Source organism: Strix aluco, chromosome 23 (assembly GCF_031877795.1).
Source record: "Strix aluco isolate bStrAlu1 chromosome 23, bStrAlu1.hap1, whole genome shotgun sequence".
NCBI classification, from domain to species: domain Eukaryota; kingdom Metazoa; phylum Chordata; class Aves; order Strigiformes; family Strigidae; genus Strix; species Strix aluco.
This window is the reverse complement of record NC_133953.1, coordinates 8,527,822-8,550,928: the sequence shown is the minus strand read 5'-3', so window position 1 is coordinate 8,550,928 and position 23,107 is coordinate 8,527,822. Positions and strand designations below refer to the sequence as shown.

Here is a 23,107-nt window from a genome sequence, read left to right as displayed (position 1 = left end):
ATGGCGCTGGGCAGCCGGCCAAGGCCAGCTCGCAAGGAGGGAGGGCTGGGCAAGGGGCTGCCAGGCCCCGGGGGAAGAAAACCCTCTGGGCCCAGCCCCTAACGCTGCCCCTCGAGAAAGGGAGAGGAGGAGGAAGCTGACAAATGAGCGTGGAATCTCCCAGGGCAGAGATTAACGGCCAGCTTTATTGTGCCGGTGGAAGGGAATCAGGGCCAGCACGCGGGGACGGCGCACGGCTGGTCCCGCATCTGCGTCCGGGCCGGCTGTAAGGATTCTGAGCCCGACGTTCCACTCGGGAGCAGTCCTTCATCCGCGCGGGCCCACGGGGGCTGGAGCGGCTGCCACTCTCGAGCGCTGGAGAGGGGCAGGAGGACTCCGATGGCAGCTGGCTGGCGGTGCTGGGGCTGCTGCTCTCCGGTACTGGGGAGCCGTGGGACAGCCCCAGGGCCACCTGGCCGGGGGTGCTGCTCTCAGCACTTGGTGCTGGCATGCGGCTCCTCTCCCGGCGCCTTCTGGGCCGGCGGTAGGGCGTCTGGGCCCGACGTTCCACCCGGGAGCGGCGTGGTGTATGGTCAGGCCCAGGTGGGCTGGATCTGCTGCTGCCCTCAAGCACTGGCGAGCCGTGGGACGACCCTGATCCTGACCGGCTACCAGTGCCAGGGCCAGCGAGCTCTGAGCTGTCACTGGAGGCTGTAAGGGGAAGCAGGAAGGTCACGGGCATGGCCCCCAGGTGCAGGGTGGGAGAGGCCAGAGCGGTGCCCCCAGCCCTCCTGAAGCGGAGAGGCTCTGCCAAGCCCAGCCTGGGCACCCGCTGCCAGGCCTTGCCTGGGCCCTGACCCCAGCCCCAGACTGTCAAGTCTGTTTTATGGCTATTCAGCCTGCTACATTGCTACATTCACATATGAAAAAGAAAAAATAACACAAACCTCTCTCAGTGGGGTCAATTACAACAGTCGCTCTCACTAGCGATGTGCAAGGCCGACTCAAAAAGCTCAACCAAGACCTGCTCATCAAATGCCCACGGTGCCGACTGCGCGGAGGGCTCCTCCTGGGCCTGCAGCGGTGGTGTGTGCCGGCCTTCGCACGGTTCCTGCCAAGAGAATGCCACCTGTCAAATATTCAGACTTCAGCTGCCACTTCTCTGATCTGGAAGAACGACTCAAACACCACAACGACCGAGGACATGAGTATACGCCGCATCTGGTCACTCCAGCCTCTACTTCCGCAAAAAGCATTCACAGGAGAAAGTGCTGGAAAGCAGGCGCGCATTCAGCCTGGGCAGCAGCAAAACCCCACAGGCTGGAGGGGAACTTCCTCCTCGAGGTACCGGCTTTCTTTTCGTTAAATCTGAAAGGCAAGTGTCTTGGGACCGGCCAGACTAAGCCTTTCCTGCTGCCTCAGCATGCCCTGATCTCCAGAGACGTGGCTTTACTGGGACTGCAAATGAAGGTGACAGGTAGCCGTGGGGCAAGCGGAAGGTGGTCCAGGATTTTCTGCACTGTCCAGCATTCCTATTTTCTACCCTGTTTGTTGTAACAAACAGGATCTCCTGTTATATCCTTATAAGGCAAGAGTGAAAAAACAAATGTGTAAGGTTGAGTTACAATGAATAATATAGGTTTACATTTCCAGCTTACTGCTGATGGGGAATTACTCCTGTCATCCATTGACTGCTTGGAAATCACGGCTGCATTGCGCTGCTACTTAGGTTATAAGGTAGGAGGAGGACTTTTTGCATTTCAGAGCCTTGCAAGTATTTGTTTAGGCTGTTACCATCGTGAACACGGCTAAGCTAACTGCTTGACTCACAACTGTACGAGGTACAGAAAAAGCTTGCTCTCAGGCTTGTCCTCTTGATGAGCCATCTAACAAGGCAAAGTCCCAGAGCACAGCTGCTTCAAAGCAAGCAGTCTGCCGCCTCCGTTTTGCCCTAGCAACTGCAGATATGGGTCGTTTTGCTACAGCGTTTGAGAGCCTGGCTTTGCCTCATACCTCTCCTCCTTCAGCTTGCCTGGCCACGGCTCCTCCTTCTTCTGCCAGGCTGCAGAGCAAAGAGGGTGGTCGCTCAAGGTGCACGTCTGCCTGACACACCATCTCCACCTTTATTCCGTGGGCCCCAGGCTCATCAGAACACAACTCTGGAAAGCAAAGGCATAAGGAATGACACGTGTTGGGGTCTGTTGAGCGTTAAGACTCATGACTCTGCCTGTTGATTCAGTAGGACAAACTACATCCCAAGACTGTGCCGCAGAATGACTCCTGTGAAGTAAGATGGCAAAACCCTACACCCCAACTGAAGAGGGAGATGGTTGTGATTGTCGACCCTCTGACGCCGTGTGCTCTGCAAGCCCTGCTGCCCTCCTCGGGAAGGACTCCTGGCAGCAGGCGTCACTCAGCAGATGTCAGATGCCGCAGCCCAGAGCACTGCACTGGATCTTACCGTGAAGAACACGCACGTTCTCTTCCTACCCCTGCCAGAAGAGCCCTGGAGGTGACAGCACATCTGAAATGTGGGCACTTGGTCTGAATTGTACCTGTCTCCTACAGGAGAGCTGAGAGACCTTGCTCAGAAAAGAAGGGCTACAGAGAACGCAACACAATCTGCATTAGTCAGGCGGTAAGAGAACAAAACTTCCACCGCAGACCACCTGGTTCTGGGTGAAATGCTGTGCCAACGGAGAAGGGCACTGAGGCACACAAGCCAGGATGTGCACTGAAACCTCAAGAAAGGTCAATTAACCTCTGGAAAAGGTCACCCTAATTCACCCTGTTAATATTCAAAGCGGTGAATTCCAAGATGTGATAAGGGCAACGGCTAGAGAACCACCACCCAAGGGGATGCTCCCAACTGCACCATGAACTGCCTGTTCCAGCTGTACCTGGATCACTTGGCTTTGAGCTGGACATGAAATTAAGACCTTTACAGCATTCTACCTGTCTGCACACCAGCGTGTGCTCTGCCCTCCTCAGGCTCAGATGCTTTTGGCTCCAGCTGCTCCCGCACTTGCTGCTCGGCCAGGGCTGTCCTGAGGTCTTCTCCGTGCCTTGGAGTCTGAGGACAGTGATGTGGGATAGTGATGAGAGGGGGAAAAAAAAAAAAAAATCCATCCCAGATTACTTTCCGTATGTAAGCGGTACTCCTCCTGCCCAAAGGTAAATGAAGATGATCGCCTCTCAGCCCACAGACTTGCAGTTCAGGGCCCTGATCCCCAGGAGGGAGTCGTGGGCTCTGTGCCCCATGGGGGTGTTTGCTCCCAAGGCCTGTGCTGCACCCTGCTCCTCGGGACCTGCCCCACAGGGCCCTGCCCCAGCACCCTTCTCGGCAGCCGTGTGGTCCGGAACAGGCACAGCCGGGCACAGGGCACCGGAGCGAGCACAGGGAACACAGGCTGCCCCTCTGTGCTCCCCACCCCGGCACGGGAGATTTCCGCCCCAACTCCTCCAGGGAGAAAGAGGCCTGTGTCTTGATGGCTTCCCATCCCAGAAAGGCCGACCTTCCTCTCCTAGGGCCTCTCCCACCCATACACAATGCCAAGGTAGCGAAACGTAGCCACTGCTTACTTTTGCCTGGCACTGAACCAAAGCCTCGATGGTCTGGGCAGTTAACGTCACCGGCTAGAAAAGAGAACAAAAGCCAAGTGGGAGAAACTCCTCTGACGGTCCGTGCTAGAAAGCAGAGTCACTCCCTTGACCCAGCTGGAACGACAAAGACACTTACAGATCCACTAAGGCCCAAGACGTTCACGAGGAGATGAATGGAGGGCAATGTGGTCACCTGCAGTTCCTGGGCTCTGCTCCTCTGCCTGTGCACAGGGAATGGACAAAGGAAGAGCTCTGTATCACTGAACCCAGCTTTGCTCTCTCCCCTGCCCGCCCCTCCAGCACCGTTTACATCAGAAGAAGTCCAGGCACAGAAGGAGCAGGTGGTGGCAGCCAGATCGGCTCGGTGTTACTTTACCAACGCAAGGCTGAGCAACTCGGCCAGCGCTGACCCACCGCTGCCCCAGCAGTGGGGGTACCTCTCCCCCAGCTCTCGAGCTGCCTTTCAGCTGAGCTGGAGCATCCCACCGACTGCCACGCTGGCGCCAGAGGTTTGCTACTGCAGCGGGGCTTACCTGAGGATGGCGTCCAGCCAGAGCTCTTTCCTCTCTTGCGAGCTGCAGCGACAGGAGAACCAGTATCACACCCCTCTGCCACCAGCCAGGGGTCGGGCTGTTTCCCCCCCCGCCCCCCCCGCAGTGGGAAAACTCAGACATCTGGGGTCAGATTCGCTTCTCAAGGTGCGAAGCAGATTTCTAGCAGAAGCAGAAGGCATCAGGCTGATGCCTCTGCTTCCCCCCCACTCCCGAGGGCCCCTTTCTGCAGCTGTGCTCCAGTCCCAGCAGAGGGAGCACACCGAGAGCAGGGCTGTTCCTCTCCAGAGAAGCCGGGAGGGGGGCGGGAGGCAGGGACCAGGACCTCAGGCCACTCCGACACCAGCAAGACCTGGCCAAAAAGCAGCTCTCCCCTTGTTCTTGGGCCTTCCCAAAAAGAGGCTCCCACTGCGCCCAGGGGCTTAGGGACTGACAGGGCCTGAGCAGGGGAGGAGGAAAAAGCAAGTCTTTCTGCTCTCCTGGACAGATGGAGAACATAGAAGGGCAAAGCCAAGGAGGCCTCTCCAGGAGTCGCTTTTGATCCTGAACTCTGCAGCCTTTGGGATCCCCTTTGGGAGCACTGTCGCAGACACGGGGCTTCTCCAGAGTGGGGAGCGACAGCCCGTCTCTGCCAGAACTGCACCTGGGGCTTCCTGGGACCAAATGGGATCGACTGACTACACACAGTCCCCCCTCATCCCACGCCAAGCCTCACCCCTTTGACAGTGCACAGCTTGTGCAAGGGCTGTGTCCAGAGGGCAGAGGGCCAGCTCAGAAAATAAGCCGAGCTGCAAAAAACGCTGCACAAGCAAAGCAGTGCCTCTGCTTCCCCCCCACCCCTTGACGCGAGCCTGAGGAGCCAGCTGGGCTCTGAGGGAGAGCACTGGCCCAGACAGCCCAACGCCTGGGTGACACATCACTGCGACTCACCAGAAAGTGACCACGCGGAAGCTGCTGGACCAGACGAGGATGAGGGTCCTGCAGCAGTCCAGGCCCAACGCTGTCTCTTCTTGTGCAGACCCGCATGCCGCCTTCTCACTGCACAGCACCCACAGCTCGCTGAGACGCACCCTGTGCTGCAGCCGGAAGCTGGTGCCACATCTGCAGCCAGGAAGAGCGGGGGCTGATGGTGAGGTTGCCTTCTGGGGGGGGGCAACTATGGCAATCCTCCTTGGGAGAGCCTCTACACCCAGACAGAGCCCTGGGAAGGGTGGCTCAGAGTTGCTGGTCGCACAAATCGGCAACATCCTTGCCGGGGAGACACCCTGACTCTTACAGCCCCGGTTTCTGTCCGCCTGACCCTTCCGAGGAAACCTCCCTGGGATGTTCTTGGACACTGGACCCAAGGCAAGCCTGAGAGGGCTTTGCAAGATGTCTCCTGAGGGCTGGTATTGGAGGCAGGAGTTGGAAGAAAGATTACTGCCATCTTCTCCTCTTACCTGCGCTTGGCAATAGCAAGGGTGTCTTGGAAAAGCAGGAGGTGTCTCCTCCTCGTCCTCCCACGCCAGGTCACCTCCACGCAGTCGCAGTGGAGCAGCTCGGGATGCCACTGGGACACGAGGACACCGAGCTGGCTGCCACCAGAGCTGCCCCTGTGAAGGACACAGTGTGGACATAAGACACGGGGCTCTGCCGGGAACCGGCCGTGCCTGGTGCCACAGAGATGGAGCGGGTACGCACCGGGAGAAGCAGGAGGTCAGCTGGCCCATCGTGCTGCGGCCAGGCAGACACTTGTGCTGCGCAAGTGCTCGGCAAGGGGAAGAGCAAGGCCCCGCAAAGCCTGCCGAGGCTGGGAAGCGATGTCCCTGTGCCAGGGCAGTGCTGCTGCGGTCAGAGCCCGTCTCTCCCCAGCACTGTCCGTGCCAGCACAACGCTGCACTAGGAGGCACTGGTGGCTGTGACATCACAGGTGGCCCTTTGTGATGCGTGGCGGGGCACGTCCAGGGTGGGGGACAAGGAGCCGCTCCTTGCAAACAAAAGGAACTACAAAAAAAGCGAACAAAAGGAACTACACCCAAGCTAAGGGTGCTGAACAAGGCAGGCAGCTGCTGGCAGGAGTCACCTTGGAGCCGAGAGAGACACTTCGTGCCTGACTCCTGCCAGCTGAGCCACGGCCTTCCAGAAGGCAGCCTTAGGTACCTCGGCTCCTACTGCCGCCACCTCTCCGCACACGATGATGTCCAGTCCTTCCATCTGGTCCCCCATACTGGACCCAGGGCTCAGGCCAGACTTGGAGAGACTCTGGGGTGAAGAAAAATGACTAACAGTCTGGATTTCCTGCTCCAAACAGGCTGTGGATGGACAATCCTCAGCAGCAAGGTGCTGCTGTTAAGGAAGACACAATACCCGGTGAGCTGAGGTCACAGGCAAGCACAGCAGTGTCACCCCAACAGTCCCACCAAACCTCTTAGACTCCCCCAGCGCCTTTGGTGACACCACAGCCCATTTCTCTGCTCGGGTGGGTCACAAACCTCCTGTCCCAGGGCACAAGTGTCATACCACAGGCCCATCATCCTCTATGGCAGCTACCCAAAATGTTTTGTTGACGTTGGAGGCACGGCCATGCCCGAGAGCTGCTCAGGGCTCCCGCCAGGCAGCTGCTGCACTCTGTTTGCCTCCTTCGGAGCAACCTGAAGTCCCAGGTAGCAGCCCCAGACTCTTCCAAGGCAGCTCTCCGAGGAGTGCCCGTTCATCATCTGGCAGTCATTCTGCATGAACCTATCTAAAACAGTCCAACGCTCACCAGAAATGAGTTGGACTGCAGCAGAAGTGACACTGGCTGACCTAGACAGGCATATGAGACCAGAAATGGTGGTTACAAGACACAAAATGCAAAATAAACCACCAGAAGAGCAAAAAAAACAACTAGAAGACATACCATACACAAACCAGAGGCCCCTTATCCAAACCCTAAAAAGAAAATAGCCTAAAATAGGACTCTCCAAAAACCGCCCAGAACATAAGCTAAGGCAAGAGACCCCCAAACAACCCAGGAATCCAGGACTAAAAAGCCCAAATTTTGTCCCTAAAAATAACACACTTTAATGCTATCCCACCTACACTCTGGCATCCCGTAACCCTAACGCCCCATAACCCCAGCTCACTGTAAGCCTACACCCCCATAACCCTGGCACCCAGTAACAACACTGGCTCTCCCTAAAACTAGTGTGTGATAACCCTGGAAAACCGTTACCCCAGCACGGCATAACCCCGGCACCCCAACTACCACAAAGCCCCGAGAACAAAGGCAGTCAGCAGCTGCTACCCCTGAGCAGCCAAGAAGCCCTGTTTTCATTGGGCGGGTGTGGGAGTGTCAGCCCTGCGCAGCTGTGGGAGATTCAATATGTTAAGAGGCAAATTGACATCGGCCAGTCAGCTCTGCACAGGCCCGGAGAAGCAGCAAGGCTTGAGGAGAAACAGGCCTTGGAAGGAAGATAAGAAACTGCCAGGCTGTGCTAAGGTGGCAGGGAAAACCAACAGACAGCTGCAATGCTGAGCTGTGGAAAAGTATGGAACTGTCTGATGGGAGAGAGGGTTGATGGCTCTCTAGTTGCTGATTTGCTTATTATGAAGTAAGAGCTTGAATGAGAGCATAAGTGTGTATTATTGTACGAGTATGTATTAATGTAAGAAGAAAAAGAGAGATTAAAGAAAATAAACGGCCCCTGCCCTGCAGAAAGAAAGAAGAACACTTTGACTCGTTTTTTTGGCTGCTACAACTGGTAACCCCGACGTGCGAACCCCAACTCGATTTGGGACAGAGCGAGGACCGCGGAAGCTGAGCAGTGGTAGCGGAGCCCAGCTGAACTTTACGATCAGCAGAGGTGAGCCCACTAGTCCAGACAAGTAACTGAAGGCACCTGGAGAGAAGGTGAGCAGCTGGGAACTAAAGATGGGGGTGAAAATTTCTGCAGAGAAAAAGTCTATTTTACATATTTTGATAAGAATTCTGGAGAAGATGGGAATCAAGTATGAGGAAAAGGTTATACGTACTTTGCTTATTTGGTGCAAAAGGAATGGGGTCCCTGCTGCATCATCTTTAACTACATGGCAACTGGTAAATGATTCCCTGAAACAGCTAAAAAGTGATCGGACTGCTGCAGTAGCTGCAGCCGATGCCACGTCACCGAGTGGATCCAAGTCTCAGGCGGATCCTACAGTTGTGGCTGAGACACCCCCAGAAAAGCTGCGAGCCCCTTCCACATGTCCACTACCTGCCGATGAGGACTCTGATGGGGACTCTCCCAAGTCGCCGGCACGCCCCAAAGCATTGAGACATTTACTGATAGATTTATCTGAGGACACAGAGGGCGAGGACACATGTTCTGAACCCCTGCGGCAAGCTTTATATGCTGGGTCTTTTGGCTGTGACAGTCTTTTAGACCCTGACCCTGTAAATCCTAAAAGAGACCCTGGCCTGTGTCCTCCCTTACTTGGGGATGATTCGTGGGTAAAAGAGAGGCAAGAAGCCTTGGCGCAAGGGGATATGGACGTGGCGAGAAAGATTGTTGCTTCTGTAATTTATGAGCCGGGACGTCAGCCACGTTGGGAAGGACTGCATTTTTCTGTTATTAAAGAACTACAGAAAAGCATTAACGAGGACGGACTCAAAAACTCACAACACGTATACTGGAGGCAATCGCTCATGGCTGTACTCAGCATTCGCGCCCCCCCACCTGCAAGCGCGGAGTTGGTGGCGGCGGCCCTGGGCCTCCCCGAGCTCCCCCCGCCGCGGAGTGACCGCCTGCGGCCGAGGCGCACGCTCGTCCGTCCCGGCTTCCCCTGAACACCAAAAGCAGCATTTTTACAGAAGGTGCTGACGCTGTGATCCTAAAAGGACTAACTTGTATACTAAGGGCCTTGATTTAAAAACAAAGAAGGGGGAATTCTCTGGATACACCACATAATCAACAAGCAATGGCTTTATATGCTCTTAATGGTGTTCTGATGTTTGTAGTATTTGTCATTTTATGTTGTGTGGGTAGTAAGTGTAAGGGGTCCCTTTGGGGGGTTGTGTAATGTGTGAAGAAAATAGCAGCCATGAGAGAGAGAGAGACTGCTCGTGTGGTGAGGAAAAAACCAAATCGCAGCTTCCCCCGGGAATTCAGCACCAAGAGCCACCGGACAGCCCGAGGGGGGGGGGAAGACGCTTTTCGGTTTTTTTTTCCCTTTCCCCTCCCAAACTGCCGCCGTTCCAGGGTCCCGCTGTACTCACTCAGAGCGGCTGCTCCCTCGCAGGGGCCGGGCGAGGCTCCCCCCTCCCGGGGGTCCCCACGGGGGGGCCGGAGGCGGCGGCGGCTGGCGGAGGGCGGGGGCAGGACGGAGCGGCGCTTCGCTCCCTCGGAGGGCGCCGGGCGCGGGGGGGGGGGGCAGTTCCCCCGCTCCCGGCGCCGGGGCTGTGGGGGCGGCAGGGCGGGGGGCGGCTCTCGGCCCGGGGCCGGGACGCAGCTTCTGCCCGGCAAAGGCGGCTGGTTTGCCAGTGCCGGCACCGAGAGAGCCGCTCCGCTCCGCTCCCCCCGCCGGGGCCCGGGGCTCAGCGTCTTGGCCCCCACCCGCCGGGCCCAGGCCTCGGCCCGGGCCCCGGGGGGGGGGCACCTCCGCGGCTGCTGCCTCCACCTCTGCCACTGCAGATCGGCAGCCTGAGGGGAGGGGGCGGGGCCAGCAGCTCCATTGGCAGCCTGAAGGGAGGGGGCGGGGCCAGCAGCCCCATTGGCAGCTGGAGGGGAGGGGGCGGGGCCAGCAGCCCCTCTGGGCGCCATTCCCGCCCCCAACCGACCCCCTCCCTCAGGCCCCAGAGGAAGGTTCCAGTGCAGCCGCCTCCAGCCGGGAAATGCGCTGTGCTGGCCGGATTTCAGTCACACGAAGCGTTTTTGGCCAAGAAAAGGGCCAACGCAGCCCCAGCGCACGCTCTGCAAACCCCGATGCCGGGCACGGGCCTGACCGGGGGCAGAGGCGGGCGAGCGGCCCTGCAGGAAGGGCTGTGGGTGCGGCGCCAGCAGGGCCTGTGTGCGGGGCCCGGGGAGCTGGAGAGCAGAGGGATGCCGGGAGCTGGAGCAGCCCCAGGCCAGGCACCGGCCGGGCTCTGCCTGTGAGGAGCTAGGCAAGGCCCAGCAGAAGAGCCTGTGCAGGGCCCGTCGGGGAGTCGGGAAAGGAAAGGGAACTCGTGGCACTGACACCCCCGGGAAGTTTTGTCAGACCTCTGCGGTCTGATCACTCGAAAAATAAAGAGCATTTCATCCCTGCAGCGTGTTGGGATGTGGGTAAAGCTCACGGGAGGGATGTGCCAGCCACGCATCAGCTGGGACAGCCTGTGATGTGACGAGCACGGCGACGTCCCTGCAAGGAAATCCGCCACAGGCTACGGCAGAGAACTGCAGGAGCTCAGCGAGGGCAGGGGGAAGGGGGTCTCTGCCGAAAGCCTCGGCAGGGGCTGATGGGGAGAGGTGGCGCGGGAATGCAGCGCTGCTGCCTCCGTCCTCACAGCCAGTTTGCTCACAGACATATTCTCACCCAAATGCAACGCGGTTTTGCCATTCCAGCCCAGGACAGGGCGTGAAAAGAAAGAAGAAAATGAAGAACAGGAGCAAGAGTGACCTTGCAGGGCTGGAGTAGCAGAGGGAAGATGTTTTGGCTGCTGGTATTTTCTGGTGCTGGCGTGACTGAGAAGTGGGTGCAAGGGGCTGGCTGCTCACATACGTAGCGAGCTGCCTGCAGCGAGCATTTCCCTCTCTGCATGCTGCCCGTCTTGCTGGGGAGCAGGAGGGCACTATGGTTTGGCCAGCCAGGACACAAGGGCGCCTTTAGCCTGGGAGAGAGAGGGGCTGGCTGTGGAGGGGTGTGGGGGTGAGTGCTGGTGATCCTGAAGGGCTGGGAACGCCCTGGGGAACAGGCTGGGATGGAGAAAGAGACACTGAGGGAGTTGAGGCCTGAGCTTGATCCACTGCCCACAGCCTCCGATACGCAGCAGGTCACGCGGGAAGGCCTTCCCCAAGTGAGAGCTAAAGAGTTTCTGCACAACGTGCCCCCTGTTCCCCGTGTCCCAGGGCCGCAGCTGCCCCTCGAGGTGCCTGCTGTAGCCTACCTGCAGCTGGTGTTGCTGTCTCTCTGCAGATGGGCAGAGTGTTAAACCAAAGGCTCGAGAGGTCTCCTGGGCAGGCTAGGCTCTGTTTCCTGCTACGGGGGCATTTTTATGGTCCTCCTTGAGGCGGATTAAACCCACGTTTGGGCTTAAATATAAAAGAAAAACTAAAAATTAACAACCAATGCATTGGGCAGAGTCCTTCAGCACTAAGCGGTTCACAGCCAGGTTCTCTACCCCAGCAGCAATATCTCGCCCTCATTCAGCAGCCCAGAGGGGTTTGCCTCTGTGCTGCCAGTTGCTCCGTTTCCACTGCTGTAACCACCCCCACAGCGCATTTGCCACCACCCATGAGTCAGTGCAGAGACAGAGCACTGGCCACCTTTCTCGCTCAGCGATAGCCAAGGCCAGCTGGATGCCTTTCACCTCTGCACACTGAGTCGGTAGGCACGGGCCAGGCCCCAGCACGTTGCAGTGAGCTGTGTCTCTCTGGAATTACCTGGGTGACAGCATACCTTTTCCAAATATTTTACTAGTTTTTCGGGATTCTGCACCTGTTTGGGAGTGAAGCTGAGCAAGCGCAGAGCCCCAGGTTTGCTCTTGGGCTGAACAGGCTGCCAAGGGCTGGTGAAGGCCGGGGACAACATTCCTTCCTAGGACCTTCTGTGTGGCCTGAGCTGATGGTGTGTTTGGATGGGTCTGGTACAGCAGCAATCAGGGTGGGCAATAGGACCCGGAACTGGGCGATGGGAACGCCCTTCGGCTACTGTTGCGAGACGATCTACCATGTCACAACTCCAGCCGTGACACTGAGCGGAACTTGTAAAGAAAAGTAGCTTTGCCACTGGTGTGAACTTTCCCTGGGGAGACTGAGCCGGCTGGGGGCCAGCGAGGCCCGAAGCACACGGCCATGGCGCTGGGCAGCCGGCCAAGGCCAGCTCGCAAGGAGGGAGGGCTGGGCAAGGGGCTGCCAGGCCCCGGGGGAAGAAAACCCTCTGGGCCCAGCCCCTAACGCTGCCCCTCGAGAAAGGGAGAGGAGGAGGAAGCTGACAAATGAGCGTGGAATCTCCCAGGGCAGAGATTAACGGCCAGCTTTATTGTGCCGGTGGAAGGGAATCAGGGCCAGCACGCGGGGACGGCGCACGGCTGGTCCCGCATCTGCGTCCGGGCCGGCTGTAAGGATTCTGAGCCCGACGTTCCACTCGGGAGCAGTCCTTCATCCGCGCGGGCCCACGGGGGCTGGAGCGGCTGCCACTCTCGAGCGCTGGAGAGGGGCAGGAGGACTCCGATGGCAGCTGGCTGGCGGTGCTGGGGCTGCTGCTCTCCGGTACTGGGGAGCCGTGGGACAGCCCCAGGGCCACCTGGCCGGGGGTGCTGCTCTCAGCACTTGGTGCTGGCATGCGGCTCCTCTCCCGGCGCCTTCTGGGCCGGCGGTAGGGCGTCTGGGCCCGACGTTCCACCCGGGAGCGGCGTGGTGTATGGTCAGGCCCAGGTGGGCTGGATCTGCTGCTGCCCTCAAGCACTGGCGAGCCGTGGGACGACCCTGATCCTGACCGGCTACCAGTGCCAGGGCCAGCGAGCTCTGAGCTGTCACTGGAGGCTGTAAGGGGAAGCAGGAAGGTCACGGGCATGGCCCCCAGGTGCAGGGTGGGAGAGGCCAGAGCGGTGCCCCCAGCCCTCCTGAAGCGGAGAGGCTCTGCCAAGCCCAGCCTGGGCACCCGCTGCCAGGCCTTGCCTGGGCCCTGACCCCAGCCCCAGACTGTCAAGTCTGTTTTATGGCTATTCAGCCTGCTACATTGCTACATTCACATATGAAAAAGAAAAAATAACACAAACCTCTCTCAGTGGGGTCAATTACAACAGTCGCTCTCACTAGCGATGTGCAAGGCCGACTCAAAAAGCTCAACCAAGACCTGCTCATCAAATGCCCACGGTGCCGACTGCGCGGAGGGCTCCTCCTGGGCCTGCAGCGGTGGTGTGTGCCGGCCTTCGCACGGTTCCTGCCAAGAGAATGCCACCTGTCAAATATTCAGACTTCAGCTGCCACTTCTCTGATCTGGAAGAACGACTCAAACACCACAACGACCGAGGACATGAGTATACGCCGCATCTGGTCACTCCAGCCTCTACTTCCGCAAAAAGCATTCACAGGAGAAAGTGCTGGAAAGCAGGCGCGCATTCAGCCTGGGCAGCAGCAAAACCCCACAGGCTGGAGGGGAACTTCCTCCTCGAGGTACCGGCTTTCTTTTCGTTAAATCTGAAAGGCAAGTGTCTTGGGACCGGCCAGACTAAGCCTTTCCTGCTGCCTCAGCATGCCCTGATCTCCAGAGACGTGGCTTTACTGGGACTGCAAATGAAGGTGACAGGTAGCCGTGGGGCAAGCGGAAGGTGGTCCAGGATTTTCTGCACTGTCCAGCATTCCTATTTTCTACCCTGTTTGTTGTAACAAACAGGATCTCCTGTTATATCCTTATAAGGCAAGAGTGAAAAAACAAATGTGTAAGGTTGAGTTACAATGAATAATATAGGTTTACATTTCCAGCTTACTGCTGATGGGGAATTACTCCTATCATCCATTGACTGCTTGGAAATCACGGCTGCATTGCGCTGCTACTTAGGTTATAAGGTAGGAGGAGGACTTTTTGCATTTCAGAGCCTTGCAAGTATTTGTTTAGGCTGTTACCATCGTGAACACGGCTAAGCTAACTGCTTGACTCACAACTGTACGAGGTACAGAAAAAGCTTGCTCTCAGGCTTGTCCTCTTGATGAGCCATCTAACAAGGCAAAGTCCCAGAGCACAGCTGCTTCAAAGCAAGCAGTCTGCCGCCTCCGTTTTGCCCTAGCAACTGCAGATATGGGTCGTTTTGCTACAGCGTTTGAGAGCCTGGCTTTGCCTCATACCTCTCCTCCTTCAGCTTGCCTGGCCACGGCTCCTCCTTCTTCTGCCAGGCTGCAGAGCAAAGAGGGTGGTCGCTCAAGGTGCACGTCTGCCTGACACACCATCTCCACCTTTATTCCGTGGGCCCCAGGCTCATCAGAACACAACTCTGGAAAGCAAAGGCATAAGGAATGACACGTGTTGGGGTCTGTTGAGCGTTAAGACTCATGACTCTGCCTGTTGATTCAGTAGGACAAACTACATCCCAAGACTGTGCCGCAGAATGACTCCTGTGAAGTAAGATGGCAAAACCCTACACCCCAACTGAAGAGGGAGATGGTTGTGATTGTCGACCCTCTGACGCCGTGTGCTCTGCAAGCCCTGCTGCCCTCCTCGGGAAGGACTCCTGGCAGCAGGCGTCACTCAGCAGATGTCAGATGCCGCAGCCCAGAGCACTGCACTGGATCTTACCGTGAAGAACACGCACGTTCTCTTCCTACCCCTGCCAGAAGAGCCCTGGAGGTGACAGCACATCTGAAATGTGGGCACTTGGTCTGAATTGTACCTGTCTCCTACAGGAGAGCTGAGAGACCTTGCTCAGAAAAGAAGGGCTACAGAGAACGCAACACAATCTGCATTAGTCAGGCGGTAAGAGAACAAAACTTCCACCGCAGACCACCTGGTTCTGGGTGAAATGCTGTGCCAACGGAGAAGGGCACTGAGGCACACAAGCCAGGATGTGCACTGAAACCTCAAGAAAGGTCAATTAACCTCTGGAAAAGGTCACCCTAATTCACCCTGTTAATATTCAAAGCGGTGAATTCCAAGATGTGATAAGGGCAACGGCTAGAGAACCACCACCCAAGGGGATGCTCCCAACTGCACCATGAACTGCCTGTTCCAGCTGTACCTGGATCACTTGGCTTTGAGCTGGACATGAAATTAAGACCTTTACAGCATTCTACCTGTCTGCACACCAGCGTGTGCTCTGCCCTCCTCAGGCTCAGATGCTTTTGGCTCCAGCTGCTCCCGCACTTGCTGCTCGGCCAGGGCTGTCCTGAGGTCTTCTCCGTGCCTTGGAGACAGTGATGTGGGATAGTGATGAGAGGGGGAAAAAAAAAAAAAAATCCATCCCAGATTACTTTCCGTATGTAAGCGGTACTCCTCCTGCCCAAAGGTAAATGAAGATGATCGCCTCTCAGCCCACAGACTTGCAGTTCAGGGCCCTGATCCCCAGGAGGGAGTCGTGGGCTCTGTGCCCCATGGGGGTGTTTGCTCCCAAGGCCTGTGCTGCACCCTGCTCCTCGGGACCTGCCCCACAGGGCCCTGCCCCAGCACCCTTCTCGGCAGCCGTGTGGTCCGGAACAGGCACAGCCGGGCACAGGGCACCGGAGCGAGCACAGGGAACACAGGCTGCCCCTCTGTGCTCCCCACCCCGGCACGGGAGATTTCCGCCCCAACTCCTCCAGGGAGAAAGAGGCCTGTGTCTTGATGGCTTCCCATCCCAGAAAGGCCGACCTTCCTCTCCTAGGGCCTCTCCCACCCATACACAATGCCAAGGTAGCGAAACGTAGCCACTGCTTACTTTTGCCTGGCACTGAACCAAAGCCTCGATGGTCTGGGCAGTTAACGTCACCGGCTAGAAAAGAGAACAAAAGCCAAGTGGGAGAAACTCCTCTGACGGTCCGTGCTAGAAAGCAGAGTCACTCCCTTGACCCAGCTGGAACGACAAAGACACTTACAGATCCACTAAGGCCCAAGACGTTCACGAGGAGATGAATGGAGGGCAATGTGGTCACCTGCAGTTCCTGGGCTCTGCTCCTCTGCCTGTGCACAGGGAATGGACAAAGGAAGAGCTCTGTATCACTGAACCCAGCTTTGCTCTCTCCCCTGCCCGCCCCTCCAGCACCGTTTACATCAGAAGAAGTCCAGGCACAGAAGGAGCAGGTGGTGGCAGCCAGATCGGCTCGGTGTTACTTTACCAACGCAAGGCTGAGCAACTCGGCCAGCGCTGACCCACCGCTGCCCCAGCAGTGGGGGTACCTCTCCCCCAGCTCTCGAGCTGCCTTTCAGCTGAGCTGGAGCATCCCACCGACTGCCACGCTGGCGCCAGAGGTTTGCTACTGCAGCGGGGCTTACCTGAGGATGGCGTCCAGCCAGAGCTCTTTCCTCTCTTGCGAGCTGCAGCGACAGGAGAACCAGTATCACACCCCTCTGCCACCAGCCAGGGGTCGGGCTGTTTCCCCCCCCGCCCCCCCCGCAGTGGGAAAACTCAGACATCTGGGGTCAGATTCGCTTCTCAAGGTGCGAAGCAGATTTCTAGCAGAAGCAGAAGGCATCAGGCTGATGCCTCTGCTTCCCCCCCACTCCCGAGGGCCCCTTTCTGCAGCTGTGCTCCAGTCCCAGCAGAGGGAGCACACCGAGAGCAGGGCTGTTCCTCTCCAGAGAAGCCGGGAGGGGGGCGGGAGGCAGGGACCAGGACCTCAGGCCACTCCGACACCAGCAAGACCTGGCCAAAAAGCAGCTCTCCCCTTGTTCTTGGGCCTTCCCAAAAAGAGGCTCCCACTGCGCCCAGGGGCTTAGGGACTGACAGGGCCTGAGCAGGGGAGGAGGAAAAAGCAAGTCTTTCTGCTCTCCTGGACAGATGGAGAACATAGAAGGGCAAAGCCAAGGAGGCCTCTCCAGGAGTCGCTTTTGATCCTGAACTCTGCAGCCTTTGGGATCCCCTTTGGGAGCACTGTCGCAGACACGGGGCTTCTCCAGAGTGGGGAGCGACAGCCCGTCTCTGCCAGAACTGCACCTGGGGCTTCCTGGGACCAAATGGGATCGACTGACTACACACAGTCCCCCCTCATCCCACGCCAAGCCTCACCCCTTTGACAGTGCACAGCTTGTGCAAGGGCTGTGTCCAGAGGGCAGAGGGCCAGCTCAGAAAATAAGCCGAGCTGCAAAAAACGCTGCACAAGCAAAGCAGTGCCTCTGCTTCCCCCCCACCCCTTGACGCGAGCCTGAGGAGCCAGCTGGGCTCTGAGGGAGAGCACTGGCCCAGACAGCCCAACGCCTGGGTGACACATCACTGCGACTCACCAGAAAGTGACCACGCGGAAGCTGCTGGACCAGACGAGGATGAGGGTCCTGCAGCAGTCCAGGCCCAACGCTGTCTCTTCTTGTGCAGACCCGCATGCCGCCTTCTCACTGCACAGCACCCACAGCTCGCTGAGACGCACCCTGTGCTGCAGCCGGAAGCTGGTGCCACATCTGCAGCCAGGAAGAGCGGGGGCTGATGGTGAGGTTGCCTTCTGGGGGGGGGCAACTATGGCAATCCTCCTTGGGAGAGCCTCTACACCCAGACAGAGCCCTGGGAAGGGTGGCTCAGAGTTGCTGGTCGCACAAATCGGCAACATCCTTGCCGGGGAGACACCCTGACTCTTACAGCCCCGGTTTCTGTCCGCCTGACCCTTCCGAGGAAACCTCCCTGGGATGTTCTTGGACACTGGACCCAAGGCAAGCCTGAGAGGGCTTTGCAAGATGTCTCCTGAGGGCTGGTATTGGAGGCAGGAGTTGGAAGAAAGATTACTGCCATCTTCTCCTCTTACCTGCGCTTGGCAATAGCAAGGGTGTCTTGGAAAAGCAGGAGGTGTCTCCTCCTCGTCCTCCCACGCCAGGTCACCTCCACGCAGTCGCAGTGGAGCAGCTCGGGATGCCACTGGGACACGAGGACACCGAGCTGGCTGCCACCAGAGCTGCCCCTGTGAAGGACACAGTGTGGACATAAGACACGGGGCTCTGCCGGGAACCGGCCGTGCCTGGTGCCACAGAGATGGAGCGGGTACGCACCGGGAGAAGCAGGAGGTCAGCTGGCCCATCGTGCTGCGGCCAGGCAGACACTTGTGCTGCGCAAGTGCTCGGCAAGGGGAAGAGCAAGGCCCCGCAAAGCCTGCCGAGGCTGGGAAGCGATGTCCCTGTGCCAGGGCAGTGCTGCTGCGGTCAGAGCCCGTCTCTCCCCAGCACTGTCCGTGCCAGCACAACGCTGCACTAGGAGGCACTGGTGGCTGTGACATCACAGGTGGCCCTTTGTGATGCGTGGCGGGGCACGTCCAGGGTGGGGGACAAGGAGCCGCTCCTTGCAAACAAAAGGAACTACAAAAAAAGCAAACAAAAGGAACTACACCCAAGCTAAGGGTGCTGAACAAGGCAGGCAGCTGCTGGCAGGAGTCACCTTGGAGCCGAGAGAGACACTTCGTGCCTGACTCCTGCCAGCTGAGCCACGGCCTTCCAGAAGGCAGCCTTAGGTACCTCGGCTCCTACTGCCGCCACCTCTCCGCACACGATGATGTCCAGTCCTTCCATCTGGTCCCCCATACTGGACCCAGGGCTCAGGCCAGACTTGGAGAGACTCTGGGGTGAAGAAAAATGACTAACAGTCTGGATTTCCTGCTCCAAACAGGCTGTGGATGGACAATCCTCAGCAGCAAGGTGCTGCGGTTAAGGAAGACACAATACCCGGTGAGCTGAGGTCACAGGCAAGCACAGCAGTGTCACCCCAACAGTCCCACCAAACCTCTTAGACTCCCCCAGCGCCTTTGGTGACACCACAGCCCATTTCTCTGCTCGGGTGGGTCACAAACCTCCTGTCCCAGGGCACAAGTGTCATACCACAGGCCCATCATCCTCTATGGCAGCTACCCAAAATGTTTTGTTGACGTTGGAGGCACGGCCATGCCCAGGAACATAATCTAAGGCAAGAGACCCCCAAACAACCCAGGAATCCAGGACCAAAAAGCCCAGATTTTGTCCCTAAAAATAACACACTTTAATGCTATCCCACCTACACTCTGGCATCCCGTAACCCTAATAGACTGGTGATTTTAAATAAGATAGATGTGGTATCTCTAGTGCTGGAGGAGGATGGATGGAGCTGGAGGAGGAGAAACCCACAGAGTCCTCTCAGATCTCATTTCAAGGACTGAGAAACTTTAAAACATGGAGAGGGAATCTACTCGCTGCATCCCGAGTTTGTCAGCAACCTGCTGCTATTTCCTTGCCAAACTCTCCTGCAACTAACCTGTGGCATATTTTCTTAGGTGTATGTCTTTAATAACCATTGCCTCTTTTTACCTTTCATGAGTTTTTCTTTAATTTCTTGAGCTTTCTGATGCCTACAATACGAGACAGAAAACACAGAAGTGAGCTGTCTGCTGTATTGACCAACCAAGTTCATTTCCAGTGACCTGACATGGCTTGTAATATGCAACACACCTAATTAAAGACACACCAAGCCAGGTTTCTTTCTAGCGTATGTTGTTTGTAGTTTGAAATCATGTCAATATTTTTATTAAATGTAAAAAACCCCAAAGAGTCTTGTATTACTAAAAATAAAGTCATTAATGTCAATTGAGTTAGAATTCAACAGCACTGTCAAAGCACTAATTAGAGCAAATCCCCGAGTCAGGAGCAGGTGCAGGAAGAACGTGATCTTCCCTCGCAGTAGGTATATGAACTTCTAGATGAAGGGAGACTTGGACCTTAAAAGGAAACACAACACACACAAAAAAATAAAGCTAATTCTAAACAGTCACTCTCCCCATTTTTTTCGTCCAAATTTATTTTGGTTTTTGACTCTCCATATGCTTATGTCAAAGCTTCTTTCAGCTGCTGACACACTACTACTGCAAATTGAAGAGCTCGCCAACACGTAAAAGTTTCTACTGACAAGACACAACAGCCGCTGCTTTGTTAGTGCAAAAACACACAGGAAGGGAACCTCTATTTCCACACACTTCTATCACATGTACCAGCACAGCTATTGAGGGATTTAAGGGGGCATGTGCTGGACTCTACTGGTACGGGAACATTTTTCACTACTCCATAACTATTTTGTTGCAGTAAGATGCAGAAAGAGCAAGTCTTAATGGCTACAGCGCAGTATCAAACATCAAGAAAACCCCGTTTAGCCTGAAGACAGTAAAGCTCAGCTTTACAGTGCCAGCTTCGTCTACTCAACGTCACTACTTATTTGGCAATTTGTACAGGATGCAAAATACTGTTACTGCGATCTTACGTACAGGACCATTTAATCCACACTTCTAGCCCAGAGGTCCTAGCAAAATTTTCACATACCTCTGGCTCTAACCAAGGGTAGTGGCTGCACTGCAAGAAAAGCAATTTCTAAAAGCTTCTCAACTCAGACTCTAGTAACAGGACTCAATGCCGTTACTCTAGGAAAGATACTGACAGCATTACTGAGAGAGAGCTATTCAAGCTCCTGCCCAAGGGAACTGGCAGCACTTGCACTATCCAGGAAAAATTGCTTTGCTTAGTTGCAAGAAAAAGAAGACCTTGTGCTTCCAGAAGCAGCCGTGTGGACTCCAGGCACTGAAATACTGCCCTTGCTCCTTGAAGAGCTAAAATTGTCTTCACTCCCTGGGAAGGAAAAAGGAAGAGTCAAAACATGATGGAAATTAGAACTCAAAGACTGTTCTCAAAATAACAGTGAATCACAAGCATCCTTCCTTTGTCCATCCCCTGTGAACTTTAGAAGTTGTGTGAATTTTCAAACATCCCTGAGGACAAGCGCTGGATTTGTTCCAGATTTTCATCATTTCTTCAGAACTGGCACTTCAACAAGAGCAGAAGAAACATTTGGACGCAAAGCCCTCACGCTAGAGAAGCCACGTTGGGACTCGGCTGGGACATTTGTTGTGACAACCTGTTTGCTTTCTCCCAGCCACCAACGCGTGAATGAGGCTGCTCAGGCAGCTCCTTCGGGAACCCCGTGATCAGGAGCACCCGGCTGTGACTGTAGGTTTCTCTTGCTTTAAACCACACGAAAACGCTACGCGCTGGGAGGAAAACTGCTTCCCTGTTGGTTTCTGAGCTGCTGTAGGCCTCGGCTAACAGGGCATATGCATGTGTATGTGCACACACATACGCAGGTTTTCATGGGGCCCAGAGGCACAGTCAGGCCCTTCCAACAGCCTTTAAATAATCCAATAATCACACGTGGCTCTCAAGTGCTTCTCGGGCGTTAGGCCATCTATTCGATTACTGACTTTCTATGGATCACAGCTTTTATTTCCCAAGCTCTGGCATACACAAGGCAAACTGCTCTTGTTTTGCTGAGGCCAGCGCTGGGTAGGTGTACTAAGAAAATCTTCTTGTCTGGAAAAACCCACCCTAAAGTGAGGATTTTTTTCAGTCTGTCACTCAAAAGGCAAATGTCCCAAGCCATCTCCAGGTCTCACGCTGCAGCCACAACTGTGTGTGATGACTTTATCTGAGGGGCTGGAAATAAGCTTCCAACATGCTCTGAACAGCTGGTCAGGGGGGAGCATCTCTCACCTGAGAATGTCTGGGCGCCATCCCATGCACAGACCCTCCCAGCCAGAGGCTGCAGATGCACCAGGAACCCCATTTTTGCCATCATTCCCATGAGGGGAGATGCTGCTGCAGCTCCCATCATCCCCAATGGGGCAGATAAACCTTCAGGTGCACAATCTCTCTGAAATCCTTCACAGAGCTGATGGTGATGGGCACGTCTTGCACCCCTGAGTGCCCAGGACTGGGAAGAGGCCTTGTCGGCCCATGTCTTCACAGCCTTAAAGAGGAGGAGACATCCAACAACCACCCTGACCATCCGGCAACTCTGGGCAACCGCTCTGAGGATCAGCCGTGTTCGGATTTAACCCAACACTTCCCCAGCCTCACCAAGTCCCAGGGATCAGCCTCCATTTCTCTTTGCCTCTGGTTCAGCCCAGCCCAGATATCCCTCAGACTGATTTCAAAGCGCTGAATTGCACAGCCCAGCTCTTGAAAGGGGTGATCCCAGGGGTCAGGTTTCATCATCTCTAACCAACTCCACACCAGTACAACACCCTGATGATCAGACCCAAGTCACCACAGCTGTAACCAAATCAGAGCCACGTGCAAGTTTGCCAGGGAAGGGAGGGAGAGCAGCAAAGCTGCTTTGTTTCACAGAGCATTTCTGTCATATCTACAGTTGCAGATGTCAGTGACCCTCTCCTCAGGGAAACAAAATGGCCATGGGACACAGTGTCTGAAGCTGCAACAGACTTTTCCTGATAAACAAAACTCTCCCGTCTAAGAGACTAAGATACCAAATGCTGTCTTGGTATCACACTCCTCCCAAATCTACTTTTCCAAGTAAGACCTGAACAGGTAAACACATTGCACAGATTTCATACCTCTGGTGTTCGGGTTCCCAAAACACTCCTGCCCTTGCAAGACGCTGGCAGCTTTGCAAAGCCATGTCCTGGCTGTGGCACAGGGAACAGGAGCCCTAGTCAAGGCTTGTCTCAGTTTAAGTAGACCACATCATAATCAGATATCGCTATCAAAAGCAGTTTTAGGAAGCAAGGCTTAATAATAGCCTCTCCCTGACCTGCCTGGCTTGAGGCGTAGTGCTGGGAAGGGCTGCCGATAAGAGTTAGCAGAGCCTGAAAATGGAACCACCCCAAAGGCTGAGCTTTCTGAGAGCGTGAAATGCAGCTGAGAGCAGGTACCGTGCCTGCAAATATGACTTAACCTGACTGGCCTCGATTCTGATAACAGCTACACACAAGCTTAACACCCAGCACAGGAGACTACTTATGCTTAAAATTAGGCATGTGGCTACTCAGGATCACCAAGAATATTTTAAAAATTAAAGGGGTCACTGCTATATCGTTTCCAAGTGTGTTAGTTATGCTCAAGCCAGCTCTGTGTGTAGCAGAGCTCGACAGCAATGTTACTAGGAGACTTTAAAAAATATTTTCTCCCATTTGGTAAACATCTCTAAGCAAAACAACATGGCATCTGTCCATAAAATATAAACTGCAGCATATTCTTCTGGGTACATTCCCTACCCAGAGCCACACAATAACCACACATGCACGCCTGGTGTCTGGCATCCCAGTCTGGTCCTGTTCGCCATCACAGATGGTTGGATCCCTTGCTGTATGGTCTGCTGGCCTCGGTATTCAAATTTTGCTTGCAATTGAGCATTTAAGCTTTTTCCT

General features: G+C 55.8%; 1 protein-coding gene and 1 long non-coding RNA gene across 2 annotated transcripts; both read right to left on the bottom strand.

Moving 5' to 3' along the window:
- Positions 1 to 386: 386 nt before the first annotated feature.
- Positions 387 to 5,251, bottom strand: LOC141933876 (uncharacterized). Its single transcript, XM_074848978.1, has 7 exons — positions 5,064 to 5,251; positions 4,116 to 4,157; positions 3,562 to 3,615; positions 2,935 to 3,052; positions 1,993 to 2,138; positions 927 to 1,090; positions 387 to 690 (listed from the first exon to the last, which is right to left on the bottom strand). Exons 1-6 carry the CDS (start codon positions 5,157 to 5,159, stop codon positions 941 to 943), a joined length of 606 nt encoding a protein of 201 aa, XP_074705079.1. The 5' UTR covers positions 5,160 to 5,251; the 3' UTR covers positions 387 to 690; positions 927 to 940.
- A 10,428-nt stretch (positions 5,252 to 15,679) lies between these two features.
- Positions 15,680 to 17,365, bottom strand: LOC141933676 (uncharacterized). Its single transcript, XR_012626187.1, has 3 exons — positions 17,178 to 17,365; positions 16,230 to 16,271; positions 15,680 to 15,729 (listed from the first exon to the last, which is right to left on the bottom strand). It is a non-coding gene; the product is annotated as an uncharacterized LOC141933676 (long non-coding RNA).
- Between the last annotated feature and the right edge of the window lie 5,742 nt (positions 17,366 to 23,107).

Bases quoted from the DNA above. Each gene is read 5' to 3' on its own strand.
- LOC141933876 (XM_074848978.1), bottom strand. From the start codon at position 5,159: ATGCGGGTCTGCACAAGAAGAGACAGCGTTGGGCCTGGACTGCTGCAG. The intron at 4,158-5,063 runs GTGAGTCGCAGT...CTGTCGCTGCAG, and splicing joins TTCCGCGTGGTCACTTTCTG to CTCGCAAGAGAGGAAAGAGC. The intron at 3,053-3,561 runs GTAAGCAGTGGC...CACTGTCCTCAG, and splicing joins TGGTTCAGTGCCAGGCAAAA to ACTCCAAGGCACGGAGAAGA.